General features: G+C 64.1%; 2 protein-coding genes across 2 annotated transcripts; both read left to right on the top strand.

Annotated features, from left to right (window-relative positions):
- The first annotated feature begins 671 nt into the window (after window positions 1-671).
- On the top strand, window positions 672-8,894 carry NTRK1 (neurotrophic receptor tyrosine kinase 1). Its single transcript, XM_050327796.1, has 17 exons — window positions 672-853; window positions 2,534-2,608; window positions 2,778-2,849; window positions 3,349-3,417; window positions 3,720-3,874; window positions 4,003-4,151; window positions 4,297-4,423; window positions 4,508-4,837; window positions 5,043-5,060; window positions 5,231-5,289; window positions 5,529-5,631; window positions 6,003-6,149; window positions 6,252-6,382; window positions 6,457-6,629; window positions 7,862-8,102; window positions 8,460-8,618; window positions 8,709-8,894. The coding sequence occupies exons 1-17, from the start codon at window positions 672-674 to the stop codon at window positions 8,892-8,894; spliced, it is 2,376 nt and encodes a 791-aa protein (XP_050183753.1).
- A 4,107-nt stretch (window positions 8,895-13,001) lies between these two features.
- On the top strand, window positions 13,002-23,814 carry PEAR1 (platelet endothelial aggregation receptor 1). Its single transcript, XM_050327830.1, is given in 24 exon segments — window positions 13,002-13,101; window positions 14,698-14,790; window positions 14,890-14,994; window positions 15,987-16,087; window positions 16,177-16,269; window positions 16,866-17,112; window positions 17,197-17,311; window positions 17,413-17,549; window positions 18,174-18,386; window positions 19,501-19,658; window positions 19,661-19,674; window positions 20,104-20,224; window positions 20,300-20,463; window positions 20,555-20,657; window positions 20,745-20,891; window positions 20,993-21,121; window positions 21,204-21,332; window positions 21,623-21,751; window positions 21,831-22,046; window positions 22,143-22,252; window positions 22,360-22,471; window positions 22,660-22,725; window positions 23,142-23,330; window positions 23,555-23,814. Coding segments are annotated over 23 exon segments (3,042 nt in total). The 5' UTR covers window positions 13,002-13,101; window position 14,698; the 3' UTR covers window positions 23,707-23,814.
- Window positions 23,815-27,863: the final 4,049 nt, after the last annotated feature.

Genomic DNA, 27,863 nt, shown 5'->3' with positions numbered 1-27,863 from the left:
CCGTCTCCAGCCTCCCTGCACCCCGAAATAACGGGGAAGAGCCTAACGCAGGACAGCCCATCATGCCTCGAGATCTGGGGGCACCGTCGGGGAGCGTGACGGGCTGGAGGGCTTTCGGTGGCCCCAGGGGTGCTGGTGAGACATCCCCTGTCCCTTCTGTGCAGCGAGCTCCGAGCCAGGTCCTGCAGGGTGTGTGTGTACAGACATGTGCCCACGTGTGCTCCGGTGTGTTTAGGGGTGCCAGTGGTGGGATGGGTGCTGCTTCCTGGGGCTGGAGGGGTGCAGGTGTAGAGTGGCGGCAGGGCACAGGCAGGGCGGGCAGGGCGCGGGCAGGGCGCGGGGGTCTAGCAGGGGGCGAGCAGGGTGCGGGCAGGGCTCAGACAGGCTCCCTGCTCGCTGCCCGTGTGCGGAATCCCCCGCTGCCAGGTCGGAGGCTTCCCGGTTGCCCGTGAGTCACGGCCGGGGGTCTCGGCAAGGGGTGGGGCGGTGCCGGGGCGGGGAGCCGCCGGCCCCTCCCGAGAGGCCGGTCCCTGCGTTGCTTTTAAGCCCCGCACGGCCCCGTGCTCGGGCTGCCGGGCAAGTGCGAGGGAGGGCGGTACCGGTACTGGCAGCAGCGACAGCAGCGGCAGCAGCGGCATCGGTACCGGTCCGGCACCGGGACCGGCCCCGCGATGCCGCCGCTGCCCGCCTGGCTCTGCCTGACCGCGCTGCTCCTGACCCTGCCCGGCCCGGGCGCTGCCGGGCGCTGCCCCCGGCCCTGCCGCTGCCCCCGGGCCGGGACCCTGCTCTGCCGGGAGCCCGGCACCGTGGACAGCCTGGCCCCGCTACTGGGAACCGGCGGCTTCACCGACGTGTGAGTGGGGCTGTGGGTCGGGGTGATGGAGCTCACGGAGCTCAGGGGGTGACAGGGATGGCAGCGATGGGGCTGAGGGACGGAGCAGTGGCGCTGGGGCAGCGGTGGAGTTGGTGGTGGCAGAGCTTGGGGATGGGTGTGATGGGGCTAGGGGTGATGGATTTTGGGGACCGGGTGGAGGGGTTGGGGATGATGGGGAGGGGGGTCATGGAGCTCAGGGATCGGACAGAGGGGCTGGGGGGTGATGGGACTGGTGGTGATGGGGCTGAGGGATGCGGTGATGGCGCTGGGGGCAGCAGGGCTGAGGGACAGGGTGGTGGGGTGATGGGGAGGGAGGTGATGGATCTCGGGGATGGGGCAACGGGGCTGGGCTGGAGCAGTAATGGAGCAGGGATCACTGGATGGGCTGGGATCACTGTGGGGAGCTTGGTGGGAGCCATCAGAGGCTGCAAAGAGGGGAGGGGGTCTGCTGCATCCCCCCAAGGAGTGAGTGAGGGTCTGGGGGCAGCCCTTTGCCCCCTCCTGTAGCGATGCCAGCCATAGTGACATGCTGAGGGTGCAGCAGGGACCCCGGGCAGGGAGCACCCACACTATGCTGGGCAGAGCTGGGGCGTGGGGTGCCCGTTGTCCCCATTCTGTCGGGGCTGTCACCCTGCCCTGGGGCCTGTGGGTTGGGATGCTGCTGGGACACACCCCAGATTTCCTGGTTCTCGGGGATCTCCTCTGCTGCCACTCCTTCCCGTGCTCCAGGATGTGCTCCAGGATGTGCATTGAGGAGATGAGGGCTGGAGCGAGGGGAGACGAGGAGGGTGCTTAGGGGGTTTGGGGGTACGGGGTGCTGCAGGATACCAAGGCACCCCAACTCCTGGGTCCTCCCCCCGCCCCAGCCCTGGCTGTGCCGCATTGCTGGGCACTGGCTGCAGGGTGTCTCCGTGCCTCAGTTTCCCCACGTGCTGGGGATGCTGCGCCACGGGCGCTGCCAGTTCTTTGTTCGCTGGCTGACGGGTGGGGACGGTGGTGCTGGGGATGCTGGTCCCCCAGAGAGCCCCGGCCATCCCGCTGCCCCAGCCTCCCTCACCCCATCCCCACAACCTCCTCCGTGGCAGTGGGCAACCCCCAACAGGGGTTAGTGGGACCAAAACCCCATTAGTGTGGAGTTAACTCCCGATGATTTGGGGTTCACAGGAGCAGCCCCTGGGGTGGGGTGAGGGGGGGAAAACCCCTGTACCTGCTCCCAAAGGGGCTTTTCTTCACTGCCTGAACAGAAGGGGAAGGGGGGACAGTCCGACACCCCATCACAGCGCAAGACAATGTGGGGCGTGAGGAAGGGCAGGGACTCAGGGGTGAGTGGGGCTGAGACCTAAAAAACTCACTCTCTTGGTGAGACCGTGGGCTCCAAGTGGTAGCTCAGCCCCAGCCGCACAAGGCTCTCGCTGGCTGGGGCTCAGCACCATCAGGATCACCTGCTGCCATCTGCCCCTTTCCAGCTCATCCCTGTGTGCCCAGGGGAAACTGAGGCACAGTGGGGTACCCCTGTCCCCACCTCCAGCTGCGGGCTGTAGTGCAGGCACAGCTTGGGGAGGTGGGGAACACAGCTCTCCCTTGTCCCACGCTCTGCTGGCGGCCCCTGGCATGGGGGGTCCTGGGCTGCTCCCCTGACCCCCCTCGTTTGCCTTCCAGCACCGTTGAGAACCAGCCGGCACTGACGACCTTGACCCGGGCTGACACCAGGATGCTGCGGGCGCTCAGGAGCCTGTGAGCACCCCGGGGTGGGGTCCCCGCACAGGGAGATGGGAGGGGGGCGCTGCTGGATGGGGGGCCCCCCTGAGCTCAATCCCGCTGCGGGGAGGTGCAGGGAGCGGCGCTCCCAGGATGGGGACCCAGAGTCCCCCCGTGCGGGTGCTCAGCCCTTCTCTCCCCTCAGCACCATCTCCAGGTCGGGGCTGCAGCACATCTCTGCCGACGCCTTCCTGGACACCCCCAGGCTGAGCCACGTGTGAGTCTCCCCTCCCCCAGTTCCCTCTCCCAACCGCCCCCCTCCCCCGTTTTGGGGCTTGGCCCCCCCATCCCCGCGGGCGCCGGGCCCCGGTGCAGGGTGGCCGGTCCCCGCGCCCGGCCGGGATCGATGGTGTCCCGCTGCCTCTGGGCACATCAGCCTGGCCAGGGGGGCTCTGCCGCTGAGTGGGAAACCATCGATCCAGGCAGGAGTACAGGCAGCTGCCGGCCCCTCCCCGGCGTCCCGTGCTGCAGTGGTGCGGGAGGGAACCCCTGAGAGCTGGGGGGGGACCCTGTTCTGGGGCGTGGGGCTCCCTACTTGCAGGGAGGCACCTGAAGGCTGGTGGCACCCCTGGCAGAGCCAGATTTGCTGGGTCACGATGCGACAGCGGTGGCCCTGGTGCTGCCCAGTGCCCCGGCCAGACTCTCTGCAGGGCAGGGTGACATGGGACGGGGTTTTGGGGTGGGAAGGGGTGGCTGATGGGGTTTGTTCCCTACAGGAATCTCTCCTCCAATGCGCTGCACAGCCTTTCCTGGAAAACCTTCCACCATCTGCCCCTGCAAGAGCTGTGAGTGATGGGGGAGAGGGGGGAGGTGGGTGCGGAGCATCTCCCACTGGGGAGATGCCACAGGCTGGGACAGGGATGGGGACACAGTGTGATGGTGGGCCTGACAGCCACAGGCACGGGGATGGGGACAGGAATGGCACATGTGGCACAGCTCCTGGCCCTGTGTGCACTCAGGGGCACCAGCCACGCTCGGGGGCTGGAGGTGCCCTCATCCAGCCTGGGTTGGTTCCGCCGGGACACACACGAGCGTGTGGGACCTGGAGCCCTTCAGAGCCCATGTTCTCTTCCTTGCTCCACCTCAGCATCCTGGTGGGAAATCCCTTCAACTGCTCCTGCGGCCTGCGCTGGCTGCAGCTGTGGCAGAACGGGAGCCGGGCCGAGCTGGGGAACCAGTCCCTGGGCTGCTGGGAGGGCAGTGTGCTGGTGCCCCTGGGCAGCCAGATCCTCAGCGCCTGCGGTACGTGGCCGGGAACCCCGCCAGGTTTAGGGCCTGGGTTTGTTTGCCCCCTCCCTGTCCTGAGCCACTTGGCTGTGGACAGTGTGGGACGTGGGTGTCCACGTGGCTCACCCCTTTTGCCTCAGCAGACCCCCCGACTGTCCGCATTGAGCCCCCCGAGGTGATGCTGCGACAAGGGGACAGCGTCAACCTCACCTGCCGCGTTGCCGCCAAGCCAGCGGCCACCGTGGAGTGGGTGGTCCCCGAGGTGGGACCCGAGCTGCCCGTCATCACCAAGGCAAGCTCAGCCCTAACTGGGGCATGGACAGGAACTCCGTGCCCCCACAGCATCCTCCTGCTGGTGGGATGGGCATGGGGCAATGCAGGACCTGGCCCAGCTCTCGGGGGGTTGTTTGCTCACCCCATCCCGGTGCTCCCCGCAGCTCTCAGACTGGGAGATCGTCCTGGAGATCAGCAACGTCTCCTCCAGCTTCAACCACAAGGACCTGACATGCCGGGCAGAGAACGCGGTGGGGCCGGCGGAGGACAGTGTGATGCTCAATGTCACCTGTGAGCAGCCTGGAGGGGGACCGGCGTGGGGTCTCCGGGCGAGGGGGCCTGACTCAGAGACCCACCCATCTCTGTCTCCTCCAGTCCCCCCCGTGATCGTGGCCCTGCACGAAGCCGTCCCCCAGCACTTCTGGTGCATCCCCTTCTCAGTGGACGGCAACCCCGTGCCCAGCATCCGCTGGCTCTTCAACGGCACGGCCCTGACCGAGGGGCTCTACATCCACACCCGCATCATGGAGTACGAGCACAACTCCACCGTCCTGCACGGCTGCCTCCACCTCAACCGGCCCACCCACGTCAACAACGGCAACTACACCCTCCTGGTGCGCAACCCCCTGGGCTCGGCCGCCCGCAGCGTCCAGGGGCGCTTCATGGAGAACCCCTTCAGCTTCAGCCCCGAGGAGCCCATCCCCGGTAGGTGCCGGGCAGGGGGGGCTGCCTGGGTGTCCTCCCCGGGTCTCACCGAGGAGATGTGTCACAGCGGGTGTGCAGAACGGGTAGCCCTGGGCTCTGGCCGCTGTCCCCGCCCAAGCCCCGGGCGTGGGAGGGGGAGGGACAGGGCACTCCCACCTGAGCAATAACGAGTGTTTCTCCTTTCTCTCCCTTTGGGCTGCACCAGTGTCTCTGTCCCCGCTGGGTGAGTGAACCGGGAGCGCTGCTGCCCCTGTCCCAGCCCCACCAAACTGTGCATTCCACCCGCCCCCCAGGGCTTATCCCGGGGTACCCAGTGGTACCCAGGTCCTTGCCAGGACCACCTGAGGGGATGGGGACCCCACCACTCACCCTGCACCCTTCTCCCTGCCCCAGGCACCAGGAACAGCTCGCTGGAGGGGCCCGTGGAGACGACAGATGAGCACACATTTGGGGTGAGGGGCTGCTCTGAGGTCTGGGACGGGGGGGACCAGGACACCTGCAAGAGGGTGGGACACATCCCTAGGGGACAGGCAAGAGGGATGGGGGCATATGATGGCGATGAAGGACAGAGTCCATGTGCCTCGGTTTCCCCTGCAGCAGCTCCTGGCACTTGAGGCCAACTCAGGCCCCCACAGCCTTGGGAAAGGGACCCGGCAGGGCCCCACTCTGAGCCCTGTGCCCTTGTCCCCAGGTCTCAGTGGCTGTGGCACTGGCCGTGTTCGCCTGCCTTTCTCTCTCCGTCATGCTCATCCTGCTCAACAAGTGCGGGCGCCGCTCCAAGTTCGGCATCACCCGTGAGTTCCCCCTGCCCACTGACGTGGGGTTTGGGCCGTGGCACGGGGACACCCCGGTCCCCACACCCCCCTGGGGCAGCGCTGGGCACCTGGGCTGGGACAGGGTTGTGGGGAGAGGGACTGTGGGTAGGGACAGAGGGTGGGGGGACACCCGCAGAGAGGTGCCGGCTCCCCTGGGAGCACAGGCAGCAGCTGCTAATTCACTCCTGGAATGGATTCAGCCTCTAAATGGGTTTGATCGGGCTGCCTGGCCCCCGGGGGCCGGCCAGGCAGGGGGATGCTCGGCAGAGCCTGGCACTGGCTGCACCGGCTGGGGGCGGGGGGGGGACGACTGGGGGACCCCCTGACGGCCTTGTCCTTGTCCCCACAAGGCTCAGCAGTGCTGGCCCAAGAGGACGACTTGGCCATGTCCCTGCACTTCATGAACCTGGGCAGCAGCCCCCTCTCCTCAGCCGAAAGCAAGCTGGAGGGGCTGAAGAGCAACTTCATCGAGAACCCCCAGTATTTCTGCAACACCTGTAAGGGTTGGGGCGGGGGGGAAAAGGGGAGCTGTGGTCCCCGAGCACCCTCCCAAGATCATCCCTGACCCGGGAGGCACTGATGGGTGGGGGTCCCCCCAGGCGTGCACCACGTGCAGCGGAGGGACATCGTGCTGAAGTGGGAGCTGGGCGAGGGCGCCTTCGGGAAGGTCTTCTTGGCCGAGTGCTACAACCTCCTGCCAGAGCAGGAGAAGATGCTGGTGGCTGTGAAGGTGAGGAGGGGGGACAATGCCAGGGGCTGGGGGGCGGTCTGTGGGGGGGTGTCACCGATGCCCTGTGCTGGCAGGCGCTGAAGGAGGTGACGGAAAGCGCCCGCCTGGATTTCCAACGCGAGGCCGAGCTGCTGACGGTGCTGCAGCACGAACACATCGTCAAGTTTTACGGTGTCTGCACCGAGGGCGAGCCCCTCATCATGGTCTTCGAGTACATGAAACACGGCGACCTCAACCGCTTCCTCAGGTGGGCCACGGGGCTGGGGGGAGAACGGGACCCCCCCATCTGCTGCTCCATCAGCGCAGCCAGCCTGCTCCCTGCTAATGCAGCCCTCCTTGCAATATTGATTAGATTAGCTGTCTGAGAGGCTTAAATAGAGAGAGATTGGCCATCAGCTGGAATAAGCAGAGACTTTTCGATTGCCCCCCCAGGTATTGCTGCTAGACGGGGGGGGCTGCCAGAGGCATCGCTTTAGTGGCCGCGCGAGGAGCTCTGAGACGTGGCTTTTATGATTATTGTTATGGGATTTGGCATTAATGGTTCTGCCGAGCAGAGCTCCCCCAGCCCCCGGCCGCGGCCGCCCCGGCCCTGCTGTCAGCCGTGCTCGGCATCAAAGGCACCGAGGGGCTGGAGGCGGCCGGAGCCGTGCTGGCCCCCGGCCCGCCCCGCACGCCCCACTTGACACGCGGCGCTGCGATTTCACACCCTGCCTGCACCGCCCTGCACGGCCCGGCACGCAACCTCCCGCCGTGTGACAGCCCACGTGTGTGCACATGTGTGTGCTCTGCCCAGTGTGTGCACATGTGTGTGTGCTCTGCCCAGTGTGTGTGCACGTGTGTGCCCTACCTGTGTGCATATGTGTGCCCTGCCCAGTGCACATGTGTGTGCCCTGCCTGTGTGCATACGTGTGTGCCCTGCCCAGTGTGTGTGCACATGTGTGTGCCCTGCCTGTATGCATGTGTGTGTGCCCTTTCCAGTGTGTATGTACACGTGTGTATGCTCTTCCCGTGTGTATGGGCGTGTGTGCCCTTGCCCTGTGTGCATGGCCATGCGTGTGTGCCCTTCTCCCGTGTGTGTGTGCACGTGTGTGTGCGCCTACCCCTGTGTGCATGGACGTGTGTGTGTGTGTGTGTGTGTGTGTGTACACCCTGCTCGTGTGCACATGTGTGTGTGTCCTTCCCAGTGTACATGCATGTGTGCCCTTCCTCTGTGTACACACATGTTTGGGTGCCCTTCCCTTGTCTGCATGTGTGCCTGTGCCCTTCCCCTGCATGCACGCACACGTGTGTGTGTGCCCTGCCTTGCACCTGTGCACACACCCACCCACACGTGTGCTCACCTCTCCCCCGTGTCCACTCACACACCCCCTCCCTCCATCTCCTGGCACACATTCCTGTGCGTGCACAGCCCTCCCCCTGCCTTTGCCCACACCCTTCCCTGTGCCCCCCACTCCAAGCAGCCCCTCTGCCCCCCGGCAGGTCCCATGGCCCCGACGCCAAGATCCTGGAGCAGGGGCCGGGGCAGCCCCAGGGGCCGCTGGCCCTGGGCCACATGCTGCACATCGCCACGCAGATCGCCTCGGGCATGGTCTACCTCGCCTCCCTGCACTTCGTCCACCGAGACCTGGCCACCCGCAACTGCCTGGTGGGCCACGACCTGGTGGTGAAGATCGGGGATTTCGGCATGTCCCGGGACATCTACAGCACTGACTATTACAGGGTGAGCTGCCCCCCTCGGGGCAGAGCTGGAGGGGGCCACGCTCGATTTTCCCTCTTGGCTGCTGCCCCCCCCGCCCTCTCACCATCCATATTCAACCACAGAGTGGGTTGCGTTGGAAGGGACATTTAAAAGTCATCCAGTCCAACCTGTGTCCTTCTGCTAGACCAGGTTTCTCAAGCCCTGTCCAATCTGGCCTTGAGTGTTTCCAAGGAATATTCCACAGCCTCTGTGGGAGCCGCCTGTGCCAGGGAGGCTCGCCATGAAAAATTTCTCCCTTACATCTGAGTGGGGCCAGGGATGAGGTGGGGGGGCAGATGGGGGGAGCCCTGCCCTGCTGACCGCTCCGCTGTGGGGCAGGTGGGAGGCAGGACCATGCTGCCCATCCGCTGGATGCCCCCCGAGAGCATCCTGTACCGCAAGTTCACCACCGAGAGCGATATCTGGAGCTTCGGCGTGGTGCTCTGGGAGATCTTCACCTACGGGAAGCAGCCCTGGTACCAGCTCTCCAACACCGAGGTGAGCAGGCACGATGGGGGATGATGATAGACCCCTCCCCCAGGGGGTACCCGGAGCGGGGGGATCCCATCTCCATCCCGGTTCCCGCAGGCCATCGAGTGCATCACTCAGGGGCGGGAGCTGGAGCGTCCCCGCACGTGCCCCTCCGAGGTCTATGCCATCATGCAGAGCTGCTGGCACCGGGAGCCCCAGCAGCGCCGGCCCATCAAGGAGATCCACAGCCGCCTCCAGGCCCTCGTCAAGACCCCCCCTGTCTACCTGGACATCCTGGGCTGAGCGGGGACCCCCCACCCGCTGCCCACTTTCCCCCTGCCCACCCTGCTGCCCAGGGGCATGGCTTCCCCCCCCCAACCCTGCACAGCCCTGGACTGATGCCCCAAGGGGGGAAAGGGCTGAAAACCTTATTTATAGTGGAAAATACCAGCCCATCCCTGGGGGGGCTGGAGGGCTGGGCTGGGGGACCCCCAAGGCTGGGACTCCCGGGTTTGTGGCCCTGCTGCCCGACTCCTTGTCACTCCCCCAGCGTGCCGGGGTGGAGGTGATCGGCTGAGGTGGGTTGGCTTGAGGGGGCAGAGCTGAGAGCCCCCCAGCACGGGGTCCATGCAGGAGCCAGGGGGGCCTCAGCTCTCTGGGGGAGTTGGGATGGCCCGTGCTCTGCAGCAAAACCAGTCACTAATAAACTGTCTCTCCCCCGCACTGGGCCCTGCCTGCTCTGGGGTGTCAGCGGGGTATGGGGGATGGAGGGATTTGGGGCACAAAGGGGGGCTTTTTGAAGCAGGGAGACCACCCTGTCTGGGGCAGAGGAGCTGGAGGGGAGGTGCTGCCCCAGAGAGCCCAGGATGTGGGGACAGCATGTGCCCAAAATGCAGGGATGATGAGTTCCAGGACCCTGGGATACAGGGATGATGTGTGTTGGGATGATGTGTGTTGGGATAAAGCAATGATGTGTGCTGGGATGAAGCAATGATGAGTGCCCAGGACCTTGGGCTGCAGGGTTGTGTGCCTGGGATACAGGGGTGATGTCCTCACCCTCAGCCCAGGGGGGAATTTTTTGGGCTGCGCCACAGGGCCCACCTTGGGCAGCGCTCCAGGGATTCTTGTGCCATACCCTGGCCTGGGGCAACTGAGTGCCCTTGCCAAGGGGTCCAGGAGGAGGATGGGACTTCACAGCACAGAGTAAAGGGCGTCAACCCCCCTTCCCTGCGCCCTCCCATCAGAACCAGGGGTTATCACATGCCCTGTAGCGTCCACTCCATCATCCTTCCTCGGGCTCTCCAGCCGCCTTGGTAATGGTTGAGACCTGGATTTGACCATAATGGAGCTGAATTGATTTCATCTGGATAATTAGGCAGTGCAGGCAGGGCCCTGGCAGCTCCTTTGTTACCCCCCGTGACCCGAGATAAGCAGGAGGAAAGCAGGGTCGTGGAGGGGGAAACTGAGGCACGGCACAAGGTGGGAGCAGCTGGAGGTGTGGGGGGGTTGTGGCAGGTACCAGGGGGCTTGGGGGCAGCAGAGCACACGGCTGTGCTGGGGGCCGGGGCTGGAGGTGGTGGCACAGCAAGAACTGGAGAAAATCAGAGCCATCCCCAGTGCCCCACAGCTCCCAGCCTGTAACCCATCCCAAAACCCTGCAGTGGGGCCGGATCCAGCCTCCAGCCCGGGGCTCAGGCCCCTCTGTCAGGCCCTGGATCTTTGTCAAGGGTCCAGCCCCAGGACGTGGGGAGCTGGCACGGGCAGGGTCTGGTTCTGCTGCAGCTCAGCTGGCTGGCAGAGCCCCCCACCTGCTTCCTTGGGGTCTCTAATCGCTGCCCATGTTGATTTATGGCCTTTTTCCCTCTTATCTAATTTGAGGAAGGAACTAGATTACAACCTTGAGGTTTTCCAGCCCCGTGCTGGAGGTGGCCGCAGACCAACGCCCCAAAAGGGACCGAGTGCGGTGGTGACATCTCCCCTACCCCTAAAAAAAACCAGGGAGGGCTTCCCTGCAGCCGTACCTGTTTCCCCCGTGGGGGTGGCCGTGCCTCAGTTTCCCCCTTAGGGTGGTCAGGGAAGAGTTAAGGCTATCCCCCCCACCACCCCCGATCGATCGGATCCCCCCCTCCCTCCCTCCTGCAGCAGTTTCTCCATTTCACTGCTCCGGGGGGAGCGGTAATGGACTCTGGCAATGAGGTAATTAACGGCTCCGCTCCCAAGCGGAGCTGCCGCCCCAGCGGCACCGCGGCCTGGCCCCGTTAACCCGCGTTCCTCGGAGCTGGGGGGTCTCGGCCCCGATTCTGCCTCTTGCAGCCCGGCAGGGTGGTCCCCGGCCGCGTCCTGCCCAGGGGTCCCACCCTGGCTGAGCCACCCTCCTGCTCCTGACGCCGCAGGCTCAGACCGTGAATGGGTTGGATCTGCTCTTTAGAGGAGGTCCCACCCCCGCCAGAAGCCTCTAAAGCGACCCCAAGACCCCTCTAAAGGGACTGGACGTGTTTTGGGGTTCCTCCCACCCCGGGATGGGGTGGAGGGATGGGGGGACATCGGAGTTGTGAATACAGCTGTGTCCTAGCCCTGCAAGGGATGGACCCCGCACAGCCCCCCTCTCACCACACCAAAGTGCACTCGGGGGTCTCCGCCCTCTCCGGCTCTGGAGGCTCTCGTGGGGGCTGCAAAGGCATCTCGGCACTGAAGTGCCGCTGAAGTGTCCCCGAGCAATATTTCCACTCCGCCCTGGGGACACCTTAAAAAGCTCTGGCGCGGGGCGCGGTGGGGGGGTCACTTCCACACCAGGTCCCCAGCTCCGGATGTCCCCAGCCCGGGACTCCTCAGTGCCCACAGCCCCCACGGCCTCGGTGCCCAACCCTGCTCCGGGAAGCGCCGTTTTGGGGTGGCCACAGCGGAGCCTCAGCTGCGGGTGGGCTTGATCCTAATGGAGAGCCGGGGGTGGGCAAAGTAGGGGGGCGGTAGGGGAGGGGGGTGGGCAGCTGAGCCGCCCTGGGACGTGAAAATCGTTGTGAGTGATTAGAGCTGTTCCTGTAACGAGCAGAGCAATTAACGGCGCCTCGGGAGCAGCGCTAATGTGTGCGGGAGGCGGGGGGCGGCGGGCAGGGGCACACGTGGTGCTGAGCTGCCCGACCGGGGGTCCCGGGATGGGGGCAACACGTGGATGGGGGTCCCGGGATACAGGTATATGATCAGGAGCTCGGGATATAATTGTAATATATGGTCAGGGTCCAGGGATGCAGAGGTGACGGATGGCTGAGGATCTCGGGATATCGGGGTGATGCAAGGCCAGGCATCCCAGGACTTGGGGGTGATTTATGGCTGGAGATCCTGGGATACAGGGGTCATGTGTACCCAGGATCCTGGGATGTGGGGATCACGTGTGCCCGGAATGTGGGGATGATTTGTACCTGAGATTCCAGGATGCAGGTACGGTGTGTGCCCAGGATGCAGGAATGGTGTGTCCCTGGAATATGCAGGAGTGATTTACCTGAGATGCAGGAACGATGTGCCTGGAATGTTGTGCAGGAACAACATGTGCCTGGGATGCAGGGAGGATGTCTTCCTGGGATCCCAGGATGTTGGGATGCAGGGATGATGGCCCAGGATGTTAGGATGCAGGGCCAATGTGTTTCTGGAATGCAGGGATGATGTGCCCAGGATGTTGGCATGTAGGAATGCTGTGCCCAGGATGCAGGGATGGTGTGCCTAGGATGTTGGGATGCAGTGATGATTGTGTCCCTGGGATGCAGGGATGTTGTGCCCAGGATGTTGGGATGCAGGGATGATGTACCAGGATGCTGGGATGCAAGGATGTTGTGCCCAGGATGTTGGCATGCAGGGATGAGTGCCCAGGATGTTGGGATGTAGGGATGAGTGCCCAGGATGTTGGCATGCAGGGATGAGTGCCCAGGATGTTGGGATGTAGGGATGAGTGCCCAGGATGTTGGCATGCAGGGATGAGTGCCCAGGACACCAGCCTGGGCTCTGCTCCCCACCACCAGCCAGTGCCATGAAGCTGAAGGACACCCCGGTCCCCTCAGCCCCTCCCCACAAAGCACCTGCCCCTTGGCTGGGGTGTCCCTTCACCTGCCCTGGTCCTGTGGGACACCCCAGGTCAGGGCCTGCACCCACGGGTGCCACAGAGCCCTCGGGACAGGGACATCCTGCAGGTGAGGGGTTGTGCCAGGACGTCCCCACAGACCCTGTCCCCACCCAGCGCCGTGTGAGCAGCCCCGGCGATGCTGCTGTGCCAAAACCCCGCTGGTTCCTGGACAGACAAGGGAGAAAAAAAAAAAAAAAGAAAAATAATTAGGGTTTTTTATTTTTTTCCCTTTTCCGTAGTCGTCTCCACGTCCAAACTTCCTGAGAGCAGCTCCGGGCCCTCCCTCCGCTTCCGACGGCCGTGCTGCGCCATCCCGGCCGGCCAAGCCCACCGGCCAGGCCAGCCTCGCGTGGGGGCCGCTGCACCCCCACCCTGCCTGTCACCGCGGCCCCCGGCCAGGTGAGTGCCACCGTGCCCAGCCTGGGGCACCCTGGGGGCCGGGGGGTGGGACTGGGGGGCTTGGGGCGTGCCCTGAGGTGCTGCCGGAGCGGGAACAACCCCCAGCACCGTGGGGAGCTTGGGAATGATGCACGTTCCAAGGTGAGGGGACGGTGGCAAGATGGGGAGTGGGACAGCGCTGCGACACCCTGTGGTGACCCCAGCGCTGCCCCTGCCCCTTGTCCCTGCCCACGTCCCTGACTCGCACCCCTGCCCCCCTCACCCTCACCCAGCCCCATCCCTGTGGGTCCGCGGTCCCGGAGGAAACGCGTCACCCCCCCGGGCTGTGGTGGAGGAAGAGATAATGGCTGGGGGAGCCCAGCGCGGTGTCCCCTGCAGGGACAGGGCAGGGCTGATCCATGGTCCCCTGCCCTCACCCCACATGCCCCGTCCACCCCCGGCTGATGCTTCTCATCCCACCCGGGAGGTGCTCAGGGACACCTGCGGGGAGGGAAGCGCCAGGTCTTGGGGGGTCTCTTGCTACTGTGGTGTCCATGGGGGGGGCTCTTTCCCGCGGCTGGGCCCCCCAGTGAGGAGCAGATGGGGCCCGCCAGCATGTTTTGATGATTCCTTGCTTTTCCTGCCAGAATCTCCCAGTGGTTCCTGTTGTTCCCAGCAGTTCTGGGACCCACCCCCCCATTCCTGGAGCTGAGGATGAGGATGGCAGTGGGGCCACTGGGAGGACCTGGGGTTCCCCTGCCTCTCCCACCCTGTCAGGGTCCAGGGGAGGGAATTTTGGCAGCGGATGAGCAATTAATTCCTCGCTGCCGGGAGCCGAAGGGAAATGGGGGGAAACTTTCCCACTAAACCGTTTTTCCAACCAAAACCGGATGCTCTGGCCCCAAAACGCAGCGCGGGCTCTGGTGAGGGGGAGGATGAACTCAGGGGGCTGCCGGGGCAGCACCTTTGGGGTGTCCTACGGCCGGAGCAGTAAGGAAACCACCGTAAATCCAGCTGTGCTCACCAGGAAACCTCTGTTTCCTCCCTGGCACTCTGCAGCCCCAGCCCCGTAACACCCGTCCCGGTAAACAGCACCCCCAGCACGGGGGGCGCAGGGGGCTCGCCGGCCCTCCCAGCCGGGCCCCCCGGGCTGGCAACGATCCCGGAGCCGCCCCGGTAAAGCCAGACCCTCTCCGGGTTGAGCAAGAAGCCGTTGGATCCAGGAAGCACAACTGGGAATAAACACAAAACGGGTTGAAGCGGGGCCGTCCGGCGCCGCGCCAGGGGCTGGAGCCGCCGTGCCAAACCCCACCCCGGGCTCCCACCTCCGGCAGCACCCCGGGATGGGGTCCTGCAGGAGAGGTTGGGCTGACGGCAGGATGCGCCCCGGCGTGTCTGGGGATGCTGGGATGGGGCCACCCGGGCTGCTGAGTGCCTCAGTTTCCCCTTGGCACAGGGGGGAGCAGCGGGGCCGGGGCTGGGGCCGTTTCTGGGGATGGAGGAATGCGAAGCCAGCCCCGCGGGGAGGTCGGATCCAGAGCCGGGGGCCGGGGGCGGTGGGTGTGGAGCGGGAATGTGCGGAGGCAGAGGGTGCAGCCGTGGTCTCTCTCCGCGCAGGATGCTGCTGCGGGCCGCGGTGCTGGCGGTCCACGCCGCCCTCCTGGCTGCCCTCCGCCCCAGCGACCCCAACGTCTGCAGCTACTGGGAGAGGTAGGGCTGGGGGCACTGGGAGAGGGCACGGGGACAGCGGTGGGGCCTCGAAGGACCTGCTGTTCACCCCTCATCCCCCCCTCCCACCTCCATCCGCAGCTTCACAGTGGCAGTGAAGGAATCCTACACCAAACCCCACGTCGTGTCCTCCAGCGAGCCCTGTCCCGGCGGGCTGGGCTCCTCCCTGCCCTGCCCGCAGCAGAGGTGGGAGCAGTCCCGGCTCCCCACAGCCCTTTGGGGACCACACGGTGTCCCCGAGGGCATGAGGGGCTGGAGGGGGGCTGTCCCTCAGGCTATGGGGGGGCTGGAGAGGGGCTGTCCCACTGCAGGTCGTCCCCAAGGATATTGGTAGGGCTGGAGGGGCGCAGACCCACGAGAGGGTTTCCCCAAGCACATGGGGGGGGGGGGTTCTGTCCCTGTGCAGATTGTCCCCAGGGCCATGCGGGACAGGAGGAGGGATGACCCAGTGCAGTGTGTCCCCAGAGCCACAGGGGGCTGAAGGGGCCTGTCCCCGTGGTCAGGGGTGGGCTGGAGGGGGGGCTGTCCCAGCGCAGGGCATCCCCAAGGGGGTGTGGGGGGATGAGGGTGTCTGTCCCCATGCAGGATATCCCCAGGGCCGTGGGGGCTGGAAGGGGCCTGTCCCCATGACCTTGGGGGTTTGAAAGTGGGGCTGTCCCACTGCAGGGTGTCCCTGGGGCCATGGAGGGCTGGAAGGGGGCTGTAGATGGTCTGTCCCATTGCAAGGTGTCCCTAGGGCCATGGGGGGCTGGGGGGGTGATTGTCCCAGTGCAGGGTGTCCCCAGGGCCATGGGGGGTTGGGGGGGGGGCTGTCCCAGTACAGGGTTGTCCCCAGGGCCATGGAGGGTTTTAGGGGGTCTGTCCCAGTGCAGGGTGTCCCCAGGGCCATGGAGGGTTTTAGGGGGTCTGTCCCAGTGCAGAGTTGTCCCCAGGGCATGGGGGGGGTGAAGGGGGTCTGTCCCAGTGCAGGGTGTCCCCAGGGCCATGGGAGGTTGGAAGGGGGGTCTGTCCCAGTGCAGGGTATCCCCAGGGCCATGGGAGGTTGGAAGGGGGTCTGTCCCAGTGCAGGGTGTCCCCAGGGCCATGGAAGGTTTTAGGGGGTCTGTCCCAGTGCAGGGTGTCCTCGGGGCCATGGGGGGCTGGAGGGCCATGGTCCCACCGTGCCGGTGCCGCCGCAGGGTCGTTTACCGCACCGAGTACCGCCAGGCTGTCCGCACCGACCACCGGCGGCGCTACCAGTGCTGCCTGGGCTACTACGAGAGCCGGGAGTCCTGTGTCCGTGAGTGGGGCTGGGGGGGCCCCTGTCCCGCTGCAGGGTGTCCCCAGAGCTGCCTGGGGACACTCCCTGCCTGCTGTTCCCCTCCCCAGCTCGCTGCAGCCAGGAGTGTGTCCACGGCCGGTGTGTGGCTCCCGAGCTGTGCCAGTGCGAGCCGGGCTGGCGTGGCACCGACTGCTCCAGCGGTGAGGGACCGGCAGGGGGGCAGCACCGAGGGGGCACCACGGCTGGGGACGGCACAGGGGGCAGCGGGTTCAGCTGGAGGGCTGGGCAGGGCCAGCGGGACACCCCGGGGGTTAACGGGGATGGGGACGTGGATGGAGTTTGGGGCGGGATGGAGGCGGGATTGGGATGGAGACTGTGGCAGGGATGGGAAATACAGTGGGGACAGGGAATGGGATGGGGATGGAGAATGGGGTGGGATGGGAATGGAGGATGGGATGGGATGGGATGGGATGGGATGGGATGGGGATGGAGAATGGGGTGGGATGGGAATGGAGGATGGGATGGGATGGGGATGGAGAATGGGTTTGGGACAGGATGAGGATGGAAAATGGGAGGGGATGGAGAATGAGATGGGGTTGGAATTGGAATGGGGGGACTGGGGTGGAGTGTGCGTGGAGTGGGAACGGAGATGGGATGAAGGTGGGGGTGGGCTGAGAATGGCATTGGGTAGGGAGAGTGGGATGGGATATGTATGGGATGGGATGGAGGTAGGATGAGGATGGGAGGGGAGGGGAGGGGAGGGGATGGGGAGATATCACTGATCTCCCCCTTGCAGAGTGTGACGAGCAGTCGTGGGGGCCGGGCTGTGGGAAACGCTGCAACTGCCACCACGGGGCCCCCTGTGACCCCCTGACTGGGGTCTGCTCCTGCCCCCCTGGCTTTGCCGACCCTCTGTGCCACCAGCCATGCCCCCCTGGCACCTACGGGCAGGGCTGTCACCTGCCCTGTCCCTGCCACCACCAGGCCCCCTGCAATGCCTCGACCGGTGCCTGCCTTTGCCCCCCGGGGCTGACGGGCCCCCTGTGAGTAGAGACCCCTCACTCTACACCCACACCCCACACACCCCCCAAGTGGGGGTTCTGCTCACCCCTCACCCCCTCCCACAGCTGTGAGGTGCCCTGCCCCGAGGGGACACCCTGTGACACGCCCTGCCCCTGCCAGAACGGGGGCATCTGCCACCCCTCGAGCACCAGCACCTGCGTCTGCCCCCATGGATGGATGGTAGGTGGGCTGTGCCCCTCCTCACCTCCCCCCCTCTCCTCCCCAAAAAACCCATACCCTGTGCCTCGTTTTCCCCAGCTGACCCCGTTGCTCCTTTGCAGGGGGAGATCTGCTCCGTGCCGTGCCCCCCTGGGCGCTTTGGCCCCGGCTGCCAGGGCGAGTGTCGCTGCCACAACGGGGGCCACTGTGACCCCCGGTGGGGGCACTGCCAGTGCGCCCCTGGATTCACCGGAGAGCAGTGAGGGGGGCATGGGAGGGGGCACAGGGATTGGGGGTACGGGGTGGGTGTATGGATAGGGGGAGGAAGGTGATGGGGCTACAAGGGGATGGAGGGGAGAGGGGGGAAAGGGGAGTGAGGGTACAAGGGCCTGGAGGGGCTGGGAACTGGGGGTACAAGGGGATGGAGGAGAAAGGGGTGAGGGGCTGGGACATTTGGGACTGGGGTATTGGGGGCACAGGGTATTGGGAGATCTGGAGTTGATGGTACAAGGGGATGGAGGGGAGGGGGGATGGCGGAGACAGTGATTGGGGGCACAGGGGAATGGGAGGAGAAGGGGATGGGGGGCAGGAGGATGTGACACACAGGGACAGGAGCACAGGGAAGGGAGGCACATGGGGCTGGAGGCAGATGGAGGTGCGCCCGGAGGGGGCACGCAGGGACAGGGCACAGGGGTGCACCGGGGATGGTGGGGGGCACACAGGGATGTGGCACGTGGGGGATGGGCCCACCGAGCTCCTCTGCTGTCAGTGCCAGGTCTCGGTGCAGGCAGGGCCACTCCAGCTTCCCCAGCTTGGCGGGGAGGGCTCCAGGAGAGACTCCAGCTCCAGGTGGGGCTGTGCCCTCACCCTGCTCCCCATGCAGGTGCCGGGAGCGGTGCCCGGTGGGGCGGTTCGGGCAGGACTGCCAGGAGAGCTGCGACTGTGCCAACGGGGGCCAGTGCTTCCACGTGGACGGGGGCTGCCTGTGCGAGCCCGGCTTCCAGGGCAGCCGCTGCGAGGAGCGCCGCTGCCTACCCGGCCTCTATGGCCTGCACTGCCAGAGCCACTGCCTCTGCCACCCCCAGCACAGCCAGAGGTGCGGCCACCCCTCCCTTCCCACCCCAGCACCCTCATCCCCTGCCAGCTCCTCCATCCCATTCCTCCCCATTCCACTCCAGCTCCTCCATCCCAACCCAGCCTCCCAAACCCAATCCAACCTGGCCATCCCATCCTATCCCAGCACCCCCATCCCAATCCAGCATCTCCATCCCATCCCACTTCCCCCATCCTACCTGGGCTCCCCCATCCCATCCCATCCCATCCCATCCCATCCCATCCCATCCCATCCCATCCCATCCCATCCCATCCCATCCCATCCTATCCCCCATCCCAACATCCTCATCCCACTCCAGCAACCCCATCCCATCCCACCACCCCCATCCCATCCCAGCTCCCCCATCCTATCCCAGCACTCCCATCCCAGAACCCTCATCCCACGCCAGCTCCCCCAATCCATCCCAGCACCCCCATCCCATCCACCACCCCCATTCCCCACAACTCCCCCATCCTATCCCAGCACTCCTATCCCAGCACCCCTATTCCAATCCAACACCCCCATCCCACCCCAGTTCCCCCATCCTCCATCCCATCCCAGCATCCTCATCTTGTGCCAGCACCCCCATCTCATCCCAGCCCCCAAACCCAATACAGACTGCTCGGCCCATCCCATCCCATCCCATCCCATCCCATCCCATCCCATCCCATCCCATCCCATCCCAGTCCCATCCCATCCCATCCCAATCCCATCCCATCCTATCCTATCCCATCCCATCCCAGATCTCCCATCCCATTTCAGCACTCCCTTCCCATCCCAGCACCTCCATCCCACCCTGACTCCTTGCCCATCATTGCCTCTCCCAGCTCCTCATCTTACCCACCCACCCTCACTCCCCCCACCATCCTCATCTCCCACCACCACCCTCACCTCCTGCCCCACCATCTCCCCCCCCAGCCTTCCCTCTCCCCCCATCCCCATCTCCCCCCATTCCCCTCACCGAGCCAGCTGAGGCGTTGGCTGCATGACCAGGAAGACTTTCATTATCCCCTCCATGGGGCAGGGCCTTTGTGCCCCTCCATCTGCTAAGCCTCTTTCCAGCACAGCCAGCACCCCATACTGGGAGCACTGGGGTGCTGAGCGAGTGCCCCCACAGCTGTCACCCCATGCTGGGGGAGTGCATCTGCCACCCTGGCTGGGCCGGGCTCTTCTGCAATGAGAGCTGCCCCCCCGGCTCCTTCGGGCCTGGCTGCCTCCAGAGCTGCCTCTGCCTCCATGGGGGGATCTGTGACGGGACCACCGGCCTCTGCCGCTGCCCCCCGGCTACACGGTGAGGGCACAGGGGGCAGCATTGTGGGGTGGCCCTAAGTGGGAGAGGGAGGGTCCAGGTGGTGCTAGAGGGGATCATGGGGGCTCTGGGTGGTTCTAGGTGGGAGTGGTGGGTGCCTGGGTTGCTCAGAGGTAGGGCGAGCGTGGGGGTCTGGGCACCCCTGGGGCAAACATGGGGGTCTGGGTGTCCTTGGGGATGGGTTGGGGTTGTTAATCTCTGAGGGTCTGGGCATCCCTTGAGAGGGCAGCAGCAACCCCTGGGGTTCCCATGGGAGAAGGGGGGTTTTGGGGTTGTCCACTCTCCCTACAGCACCAGGATGGCAAAAGGAGGGATGAGGGGGTGGTCCCCAGGTACCTGGGTCCTTTCCCCAGCCCTGGGTGGGGGTCCCATCTGTTCTGAGTTCTTCACCACCACTACCCCCTTCCCCAGGATGAGCACTGCTCCTCCCTGTGCCCCCCTGACACCTTCGGAGTGAACTGCTCGGAGCGCTGCTCCTGCCAGCACGCCCTGGGGTGCTCCCCGCTCGACGGCTCCTGCTTCTGCAAAGAAGGTGGGTGCACACCGGAGGGTGAGGGGGTCCCTGTGCCTGTCCCCATGCCCACCCCGCTGTCCCCTCACCCCGCAGGCTGGCACGGACCTGACTGCTCAACGCCGTGTCCCGCTGGTGTTTGGGGTCCTGGCTGCAACCAGAGCTGTGACTGCGCCCACGGCGCATCCTGCGACCCCCAGAGCGGGGCCTGCAGGTGCCCACGGGGCTGGCAGGGCCCCCGCTGCCTGCAGCCCTGCCCGGTGAGTCCTGCTGGCTGTGCTGCTGCTGCCAGCGCCGGGGTTTGGTGCCACCACACCAGCAGTGACCCCCCGACCTGTCCCTGCACTGCAGAACGGGACGTTCGGGGCGGGCTGTGGGGAGCGCTGTGACTGCGCCCACGCCGACGGCTGTGACACCGTGACGGGGGAGTGCCACTGCCTGCCCGGCTGGACGGGTAAGGGGGATCCCCTGGGGGTGGTGGGGCCCCGCTGTGCCCTCAGACGTTGGCCTTCACCCCTCCTGCCCCTCCTCGTCCTCGCAGGGCCGCAGTGCAAGCAGGGCTGTCCCCACGGCTCCTGGGGCCGGGGGTGCCGCATGTCCTGCTCCTGCCGCAACGGGGCCTCCTGCTCCCCCCAGGACGGATCCTGCACCTGCCCCCCGGGGTACCGCGGCCCCACCTGCCAGCGCCGTGAGTGAACACCCCCCCTCCCGCCCCCCACAACTGCGGCTTGCTCCCTGCCGGGTCCTTGAGCCCTGAGCTGAGTCCTGGCGCAATTCGTGTCACCCCAGCCTGCCCCCCCGGCCGCTACGGCAAGCGCTGCTCCCTGAGCTGCTCCTGCGCCAACGGCTCCTCCTGCCACCCCACCAATGGCTCCTGCCTCTGTGCCCCAGGCTGGCATGGCCCCCGCTGCTCCCAGCGTGAGTGGGGGGCCAGGGAGGGGGCCAGGGGAGAGGGGGAGTGCAGAACAAAGCTGACCCCACCCCTTGCCACCTCCTCCAGCCTGCGCCCCTGGCTCCTGGGGGGATGCCTGTGCCCAGCCCTGCCTGTGCCGCCACGGGGGGACGTGTCACCCTGCTGAGGGGACCTGCCACTGCCCAGCTGGCTGGAGAGGGACGCTCTGCGAAGAAGGTAGAGCCTGGCACGGACACCCCCTCACTGCGGGTCTGCACCCTCCCATCCAGCCTAGGGGCTCTGGGGGGGGTGAGAGAGGAGGGTCACCACCTGGGTGACCCCCTACCCAGCTCCGGACTGGGCAGCATGGGACCATATGGGCCCCTGTGGACATCCATGATCGGGGGCACCTAGTGGCTCAACGGCCCCAGTATGGAGCTATATGGTCCCAGTGTGGAGCTGTATGGTCCCAGTATGAAGCTGTGGCCCCAATATGGCTCTGGCTCCCCCACCCCCTGTGTCCCCAGCCTGTGCCCCCGGGACCTTCGGGCTCCAGTGTGACCAACTCTGCCGCTGCCCCCACAATGCCACCTGCCACCCTGCCACTGGGACGTGTCCCTGTCCCCCCGGCACGACCGGGCCCCACTGTGAGGCTGGTGAGTGAGGGCAGAGCGGGGGGGTCCCTGGGGTCCCTACCCCACCCCATAGGGACTGATAGTGCTCCCCACCCCATAGGGCACCCTGAGCAGCCCTACACCATTGTGCCGGCCCCCCCTGCAGCCTACAGCTCCCTGGGGATGGTGCTGAGCCTGGTGGCCCTGGCGGCACTGCTGGTGGCCGTGGTGGTCGTGGCCCTGTGCTACCGCCACCGGCAGAAGGGCAAGGAGAGCCGGCACCTGGCCGTGGCCTACACGGCAGGACAGACGGACACCTCCGACTACATGGTGCCAGGTGAGCCCAGGGCAGCGGTGCTGCAGACTGCTGGGTGCAGGTGCTGGGTGGCCCCAGCCCTGGTGGCCCCCTCTTGCTGACTCCTGTCCCCTCCAGACGTGCCACCAAGCCACCACGCGCACTACTACTCCAACCCCAGCTACCACACGCTGTCCCAGTGCCCGCCGCCACCCCCTGGCCCCCAGGACAGAGCCAGCTCCCTCAAGGTAGGGTAGGGAGGCAGGATGGTGTGGTATGGGCCAGCACAGTGTGGCACAGGCCACTGCCGCCTGTGCCACCCTCGAGGCCACCCTGTCCCCTGTTTGGGCTCCAGGTGCCCGGCCCACAGCTCTTCCCTGGCTTGGAGAGACCCTACGGCCCCGAAGGCAATGCCACGCTGCCCCCTGACTGGAAGCACCTCGGGGCATCAGCCCCGGGCCCCAGGGGTAAGGAGGGTGGAGGGGCAGCTCCAAGGGAGCCAGAGGGACCTTGGCCAGAGTGGGGTGGGCACCTGGGTCCCCTCCCTGCTCGGGGTCCACTGGGAAGGGGCTGGGGCAGGGTGGGGTGGGCGGAGAATTTTAATGCTGGAGGAAGATGAAGCAGGGGGGACCCCAAACCTGCCCCCTTAACACAGGGGGGCAGCTGGACCGGAGCTACAGCTACAGCTACAGCCCTGGGCTAGGCAAGTGTGACAGCAAAGGTACGGAGGGGGAGGGAGGGGAGTGGGGAAGGGACGGGGGGAGGATGTGGATGTGATGGAGAAAGGACAAGTATGGGATGGGGAAGGGATAAGGTTGGGCCTGGGGATGGGATGGGATGGGATGGGAGAAGGATGGGGCTGGGGCTGGGATGGACACTTGATGGGATGAGGGCTGGAACGGAGACTTGACGGGTTTGGGGCGGGACAGGGATGGGCTGGGATGGGCAAGAGGCAGGGATGGGGTGGGACGGGACTGGAATGGGGTGGGGAAGGGGAAGGGACACGGATGGGGCTGTGATGGGGAAGAGGCGGGGCTGGATAGGGAAGGGGTGGGGTCGGGATTTGCCTGAGCCACGGCTGGACTCGGCTGCTCTCTGGCCCCGTCACGGGGAGACCCCCAACTCCTTCTCCCCCAGAGCACCCCCGGGAGGGGCTGGGGGCCAGTGCCAGCTCCCTGGCCAGCGAGAACCCCTACGCCACCATCAAGGAGCTGCCCACGCCCACTGGCAAGGCCCACGAGGGCAGTTACATGGAGATGAAATCCGCTGTCCGGCGGGAGATGTCCTACGCCGAGATCGGGGTCCCCGAGGAGCCGCCCCAGGAGGGTACGGCTGGGGGGTCCCCTGGCCCCATCCAGTGGGCACATGATGAGGAGTCCTGGGTGGGAAACAGCCTCAGTGACAGGGGCTGCACAGCCCTGGGGGGTGGGACATGACCCCAGTGACTACGTGGCCCTGGGGGGACACGGCCTCGCTGACGCGGGCCTTGTGACCCCCGGGGAAAGGGAGAGGGGAGCACGTCCCCTTGCAACCTTCTCTTGTCCCCACAGAGAGTTGCCCGGGGGGGCTCGAAGGCCCCACACGCCCAGACCCCCCCAGCCACTACGACTCCCCCAAGAACAGCCACATCCCCAGTCACTACGACGTGCCCCCCGCCCGCCACTACCCCCCGTCCCCCCCGCTGCGCAGGAAGGACCGCTGAGGGACTGGGGAGGGGGACACATGGGACTGACCAGGAGGGGACAGAGCATCCCTGCAGGGACTGGGGTGCTCTGGGGCTGTCCCCGAGCCCGGGGTGCAGGCGCTGAATAAAGGGTGTTTGGTGTGCAGCTGCCTGTGGCTATGTCTGTGCCAAGGAACCAGGATGGCCCGAGGGCACTGCGGTGGGAGGAAGGGGGGAGGGGTGGCTGGTGGGATCCTGGGCACGCTGGGGGTCCCCCCCCCCAAGGCTCTGTGCTGGGGGCCCTGCTCCCTGCCAGGATGTGCAGGAGGTGGGAGCCCAAAACACACATCAAAGCCCGTCACGCACCGTGAGAGGCACCTGCGGAATGGGCAAAGGTCGGTGGAGCCCAGAGTGTGCCAGGAGCAGGAGTGGGGGCACCCATGGGCCTGCACAAAGCCCATGGAGGACCACTGCGTGCCCCAGGAGGGAGAAGGGGCCATCCAGCCTGCAGAAGGGCTGGCAGAGCCGTGGGAGGGAGCAGAGCCTCGTAGGGATCTGCCAAAGGCTCGTGGAGCCCGCTGAGCACCACGGTGGTGGGGGGAGCGCTGTGGGGGCTCCTGTGGGCTCGGGAGAGAGCAGGGGCCTCTGTGGACACGTGCAAAGCCATCAGATCCCACTGTGACCCCTGGGAAGGAGCAGGGGTCTGTGTTGTCCCATGTAAAGGGACCCTCTGCCCCATTCCATGCAAAGTTCTGCGGAGCTCTCCGGGCACCCTGTGAGGGAGAAGGGATCCCAGAAAGCTGGGCAAAGCCTGTGCCATGGCCTGGGAAGGAGGACAGTCCCTCCATCTCCATTTTAGTTCATAATCATTCGGTTTTTCCTCTGGTTCTTTACACCTCGTTGCTTTATAAAATTTACCGTCCACCTTTATCCCATTCACTGACTTCCTTTTTCAAACATTCCTTGTCTTTCTATAGTACCCTCCCTTCTGTGATTTTTGCTCTATGTTTCTGTTCTATTCCAGTTCACTGTCCCTGTTTTTCCTTTTTTTCTCCCCTCTTTGTCTCCCCTTTCTCCCTTTTTATTTCCCCAAACCAAGGTCCCACGCCCCATCCATGCAGGAAGGAGCGAGGTTCTTTCTGTTGCCCGTAAATTTGTCTGCTGTGATTTTTACCAGCTGAAGGAATGTAACCCCCCCCTCTCCTGCCCCATCTGATCAGACTTGGATAAACTGAGGGGGGGAGGGTGTCATTATGTTAAAGGATAAATCTACTGACCTGAGGTGGGATCTTCCCCACCTAAATCAACACCAGATCCTGAGTGCAGTGACTCAGCTCCAGAAGTAAATCTGACACTCAGTGATTGCTGTGGACCCAGAGAGTGCAAAGGGAATGAATCCTACCAGGCTTTGCCCTGGGATCCCACGTTGGATCCTTTTAAAGAAGGAGAATATTGGATGGGATGGGACACCTGTGGGTGTGAGGCTCCCAAACGCCACCTGAGCCATCACAGTACAGAGGAACAGGACAAACTGCAGTAAAATATTCCCAGTTAGAACTCAGCTGTGGTAAAGGCATTTATCCTGCTCCTCCAGGACTGGCTCAGGGATGCTCTAATGGAAATGTTCTGTTCTTGCTTAACCTTAAAGGAACGTGCAGGATTGAAATGTGGAGTGGGCATCTGTGTACAAACAGAGTTTTTAATTGCTCAGTGCCCAAGTCAGCTCGACAGAAGTGTGACACTGTTAGGAGGGGATTTACAGCACAGGAATGGATGAGAAACCCTGAAAAGCCTCATTGTTATCTGCTTGGAGAGGAGAAGGTTGTGTAGAGACCTCACAGCACCTCCCAGGCCTACAGGGCACAAAAGAGGGTTCCTGTGGCAGCAGAAACTGGAGTGACAGGACACAGGGAATGGCCTCCCACTGCCAGAGGGCAGGGTTAGATGGGATATTGGGAAGGATTTGTTCCCTGTGAGGGTGGGCAGGCCCTGGCACAGGTTGCCCAGAGAAGCTGTGGCTGCCCCATCCCTGAGAGTGTCCAAGGCCAGGTTGGACAGGGCTTGGAGCCACCTGGGCTAGTGGAAGGTGTCCCTACCCGTGGCAGGGGTTTGGAACAAGATGTGCTTTAAGATCCTTCCAACTGAAATCATTCCGTGATTCTCTGGTTCTACCTTCAGAATGGCTTTAGCCCTCGGGCTTGAAGCAAGTTGTCTCCCTGTGTAATAATTAGACATGAGTGGGCTCTAGAAAATGCAACCTGGCAAGTAGATGCTCTGAGCAACTGGGCAAGACGTGCTTTTGGAGAATCAAACCTGCAGCTGAGCAGGCGTCGAGGATGACATTGCAAAATGGATTGGTGTTTTAGACACGTTGTGATTAAAGGAACAAGGGACACGTGGGATGTTAAACTTCACTGACAGGGAATGCTGTGATCACAACGCTGTTACCCCCAGAGAAGCAGCTCCATCCAGGGTGAACAAAAGCACTGAGCAAACAGTGGGATTGTTCCAATAATGCAGCCCACAGACTGGTTTGGTGCACGGAGTCCTGACCCACGGATCCTCTCACTGTTGCAGCTTCTGGGACTTGTGGGGTGGGGGAAAGAGCTGATGCAAACAGCCATGATGCTTTAGTGGGATTTCTATTCCTAAGGCTTGGCATTGCCATTGTTCGCTGTAGGATTTCTCTCTTGCTCTCTTTCATCCCTTCTCCTCCTCCTCCTTCTGTTCACTACGTGAAATCACCACCCTGGAAGAGCTCACGGGAACGCGATTTAACCGACTGAGCCACGGGGTGGTGGTGTTGTCCCGGAGCGGGTTCTTTCGCCCCTTCTGCAAGAGGCCGCTCCACGGGCGGACTCGAGGTCTTTGATTTATTCACAGTTCTGCGCGGAGAGCGAGGCTGGGGAACCTGTCTGGGGACAAGGGTGGGAGGCTGAAACGTTAAATGTCAGCGCCTCAAACACTCGGCAGCTTGCAAAGGCAGCAGGGGCTTCGCCGAGGCCGGGTGTGCACCTTTAACCCAGGGGGCAGGGGAGAGGTTTGGGTGTGGCGGCGAAAACTCCGATCTGCCCGGCCACGGCCCGCGGACTTTTAAAGACTCGGCTCGGGGGAAAGGCACGCCCAGCACCGGAACATGGGCAGGATGGACCAACATGGCACTGGATCCAAGGATGGGGATTCTTTCTTTCTCATTCTTTTTCCTTCTTTTGCTTTCCTTTCCTTTTCTTATCTTTATTTCTTTCTTTCCTTTTTCTTGCCTTCCTTCCTTTCTTCTTTCCTTCCTTTTCCTTTTCCTTTTCCTTTTCCTTTTCCTTTTCCTTTTCCTTTTCCTTTTCCTTTTCCTTTTCCTTTTCCTTTTCCTTTTCCTTTTCCTTTTCCTTTTCCTTCTTCTTTTTTCTTTTTCTTTTCTTTCTCTCTTTCTTTCTTCTCTTTCTTTCTCTCTTTCTTTCTCTCTTTCTTTTTCTCTTTCTTTTTCTCTCTCTCTTTCCCTCTTTCTCCCATTCTCCCCCTTTCCCTTTTTCCCTCTTTCTCTCTCTTTCGAGGAAAGGCTGAGGGAGTGTGCAAGGGGAATCGTACAAGTGCAAGTGCCTGTTCAGCCTCAAGAAGAGATGACCAAGAGGGTACCTCATCAACGCCTGCCATTGTGTGCACGGAGGTGTCAGAGGCTGGAGCCAGGCTCTGCTCGGAGGTGCCCAGCAATGGGACAGAAACCAATGCCCGGGAAGTTCCACCTGAACATGAGGAACAACTTCCCTGTGCAGTGACCGAGCACTGGAACAGAATGCCCAGAGAGGGTGTGGAATCTCCCTCACTGGAGATATTTCAGAACCATCTGGACACAATCCTGTGCTCTGGGATGACCCCTCTTAAGCAGGGAGGTTGGACCAGATGTCACACTGCTGTAGGGCCCCAGCAGTGTGGCAAAAGCTGGGTGGGGAGTGAGGCTGGAGAATAAAACACCAGGTGCTTGAGGCACCAGAGTCCTGGCACCCTGAGCCCACGTCCCAGGGTGGTCCTGAACTCATGATGCCCCAGCCCCATCCTGTCCTGGCTCTATCCTAGCTGTGCCCCCAACCCTTTGATGTCCCTTTTCCTGCACCTTGGTGTCTCCATCTCCATGCCCAGGGTGTCCCAGCCCCTCCACGTCCCAGTCCAGCCCTGTGGTGCCATCCACTCCTTGATGTCCTTGTCCC

Source organism: Myiozetetes cayanensis, unplaced genomic scaffold, assembly GCF_022539395.1.
Source record: "Myiozetetes cayanensis isolate MyiCay16 unplaced genomic scaffold, myiCay2020 scf35, whole genome shotgun sequence".
Lineage (NCBI taxonomy): Eukaryota > Metazoa > Chordata > Aves > Passeriformes > Tyrannidae > Myiozetetes > Myiozetetes cayanensis.
This window is presented reverse-complemented; position numbering and strand designations above follow the sequence as displayed.

What these genes read in the sequence shown, in the direction of transcription:
- NTRK1 (XM_050327796.1), top strand. Translation starts at nt 672, where the DNA reads ATGCCGCCGCTGCCCGCCTGGCTCTGCCTGACCGCGCTGCTCCTGACC. An exon ending in CATCTGCCCCTGCAAGAGCT is followed by an intron (nt 3,418 to 3,719) that starts GTGAGTGATGGG and finishes GCTCCACCTCAG; the next exon opens with CATCCTGGTGGGAAATCCCT. An exon ending in CCAGATCCTCAGCGCCTGCG is followed by an intron (nt 3,875 to 4,002) that starts GTACGTGGCCGG and finishes TTGCCTCAGCAG; the next exon opens with ACCCCCCGACTGTCCGCATT.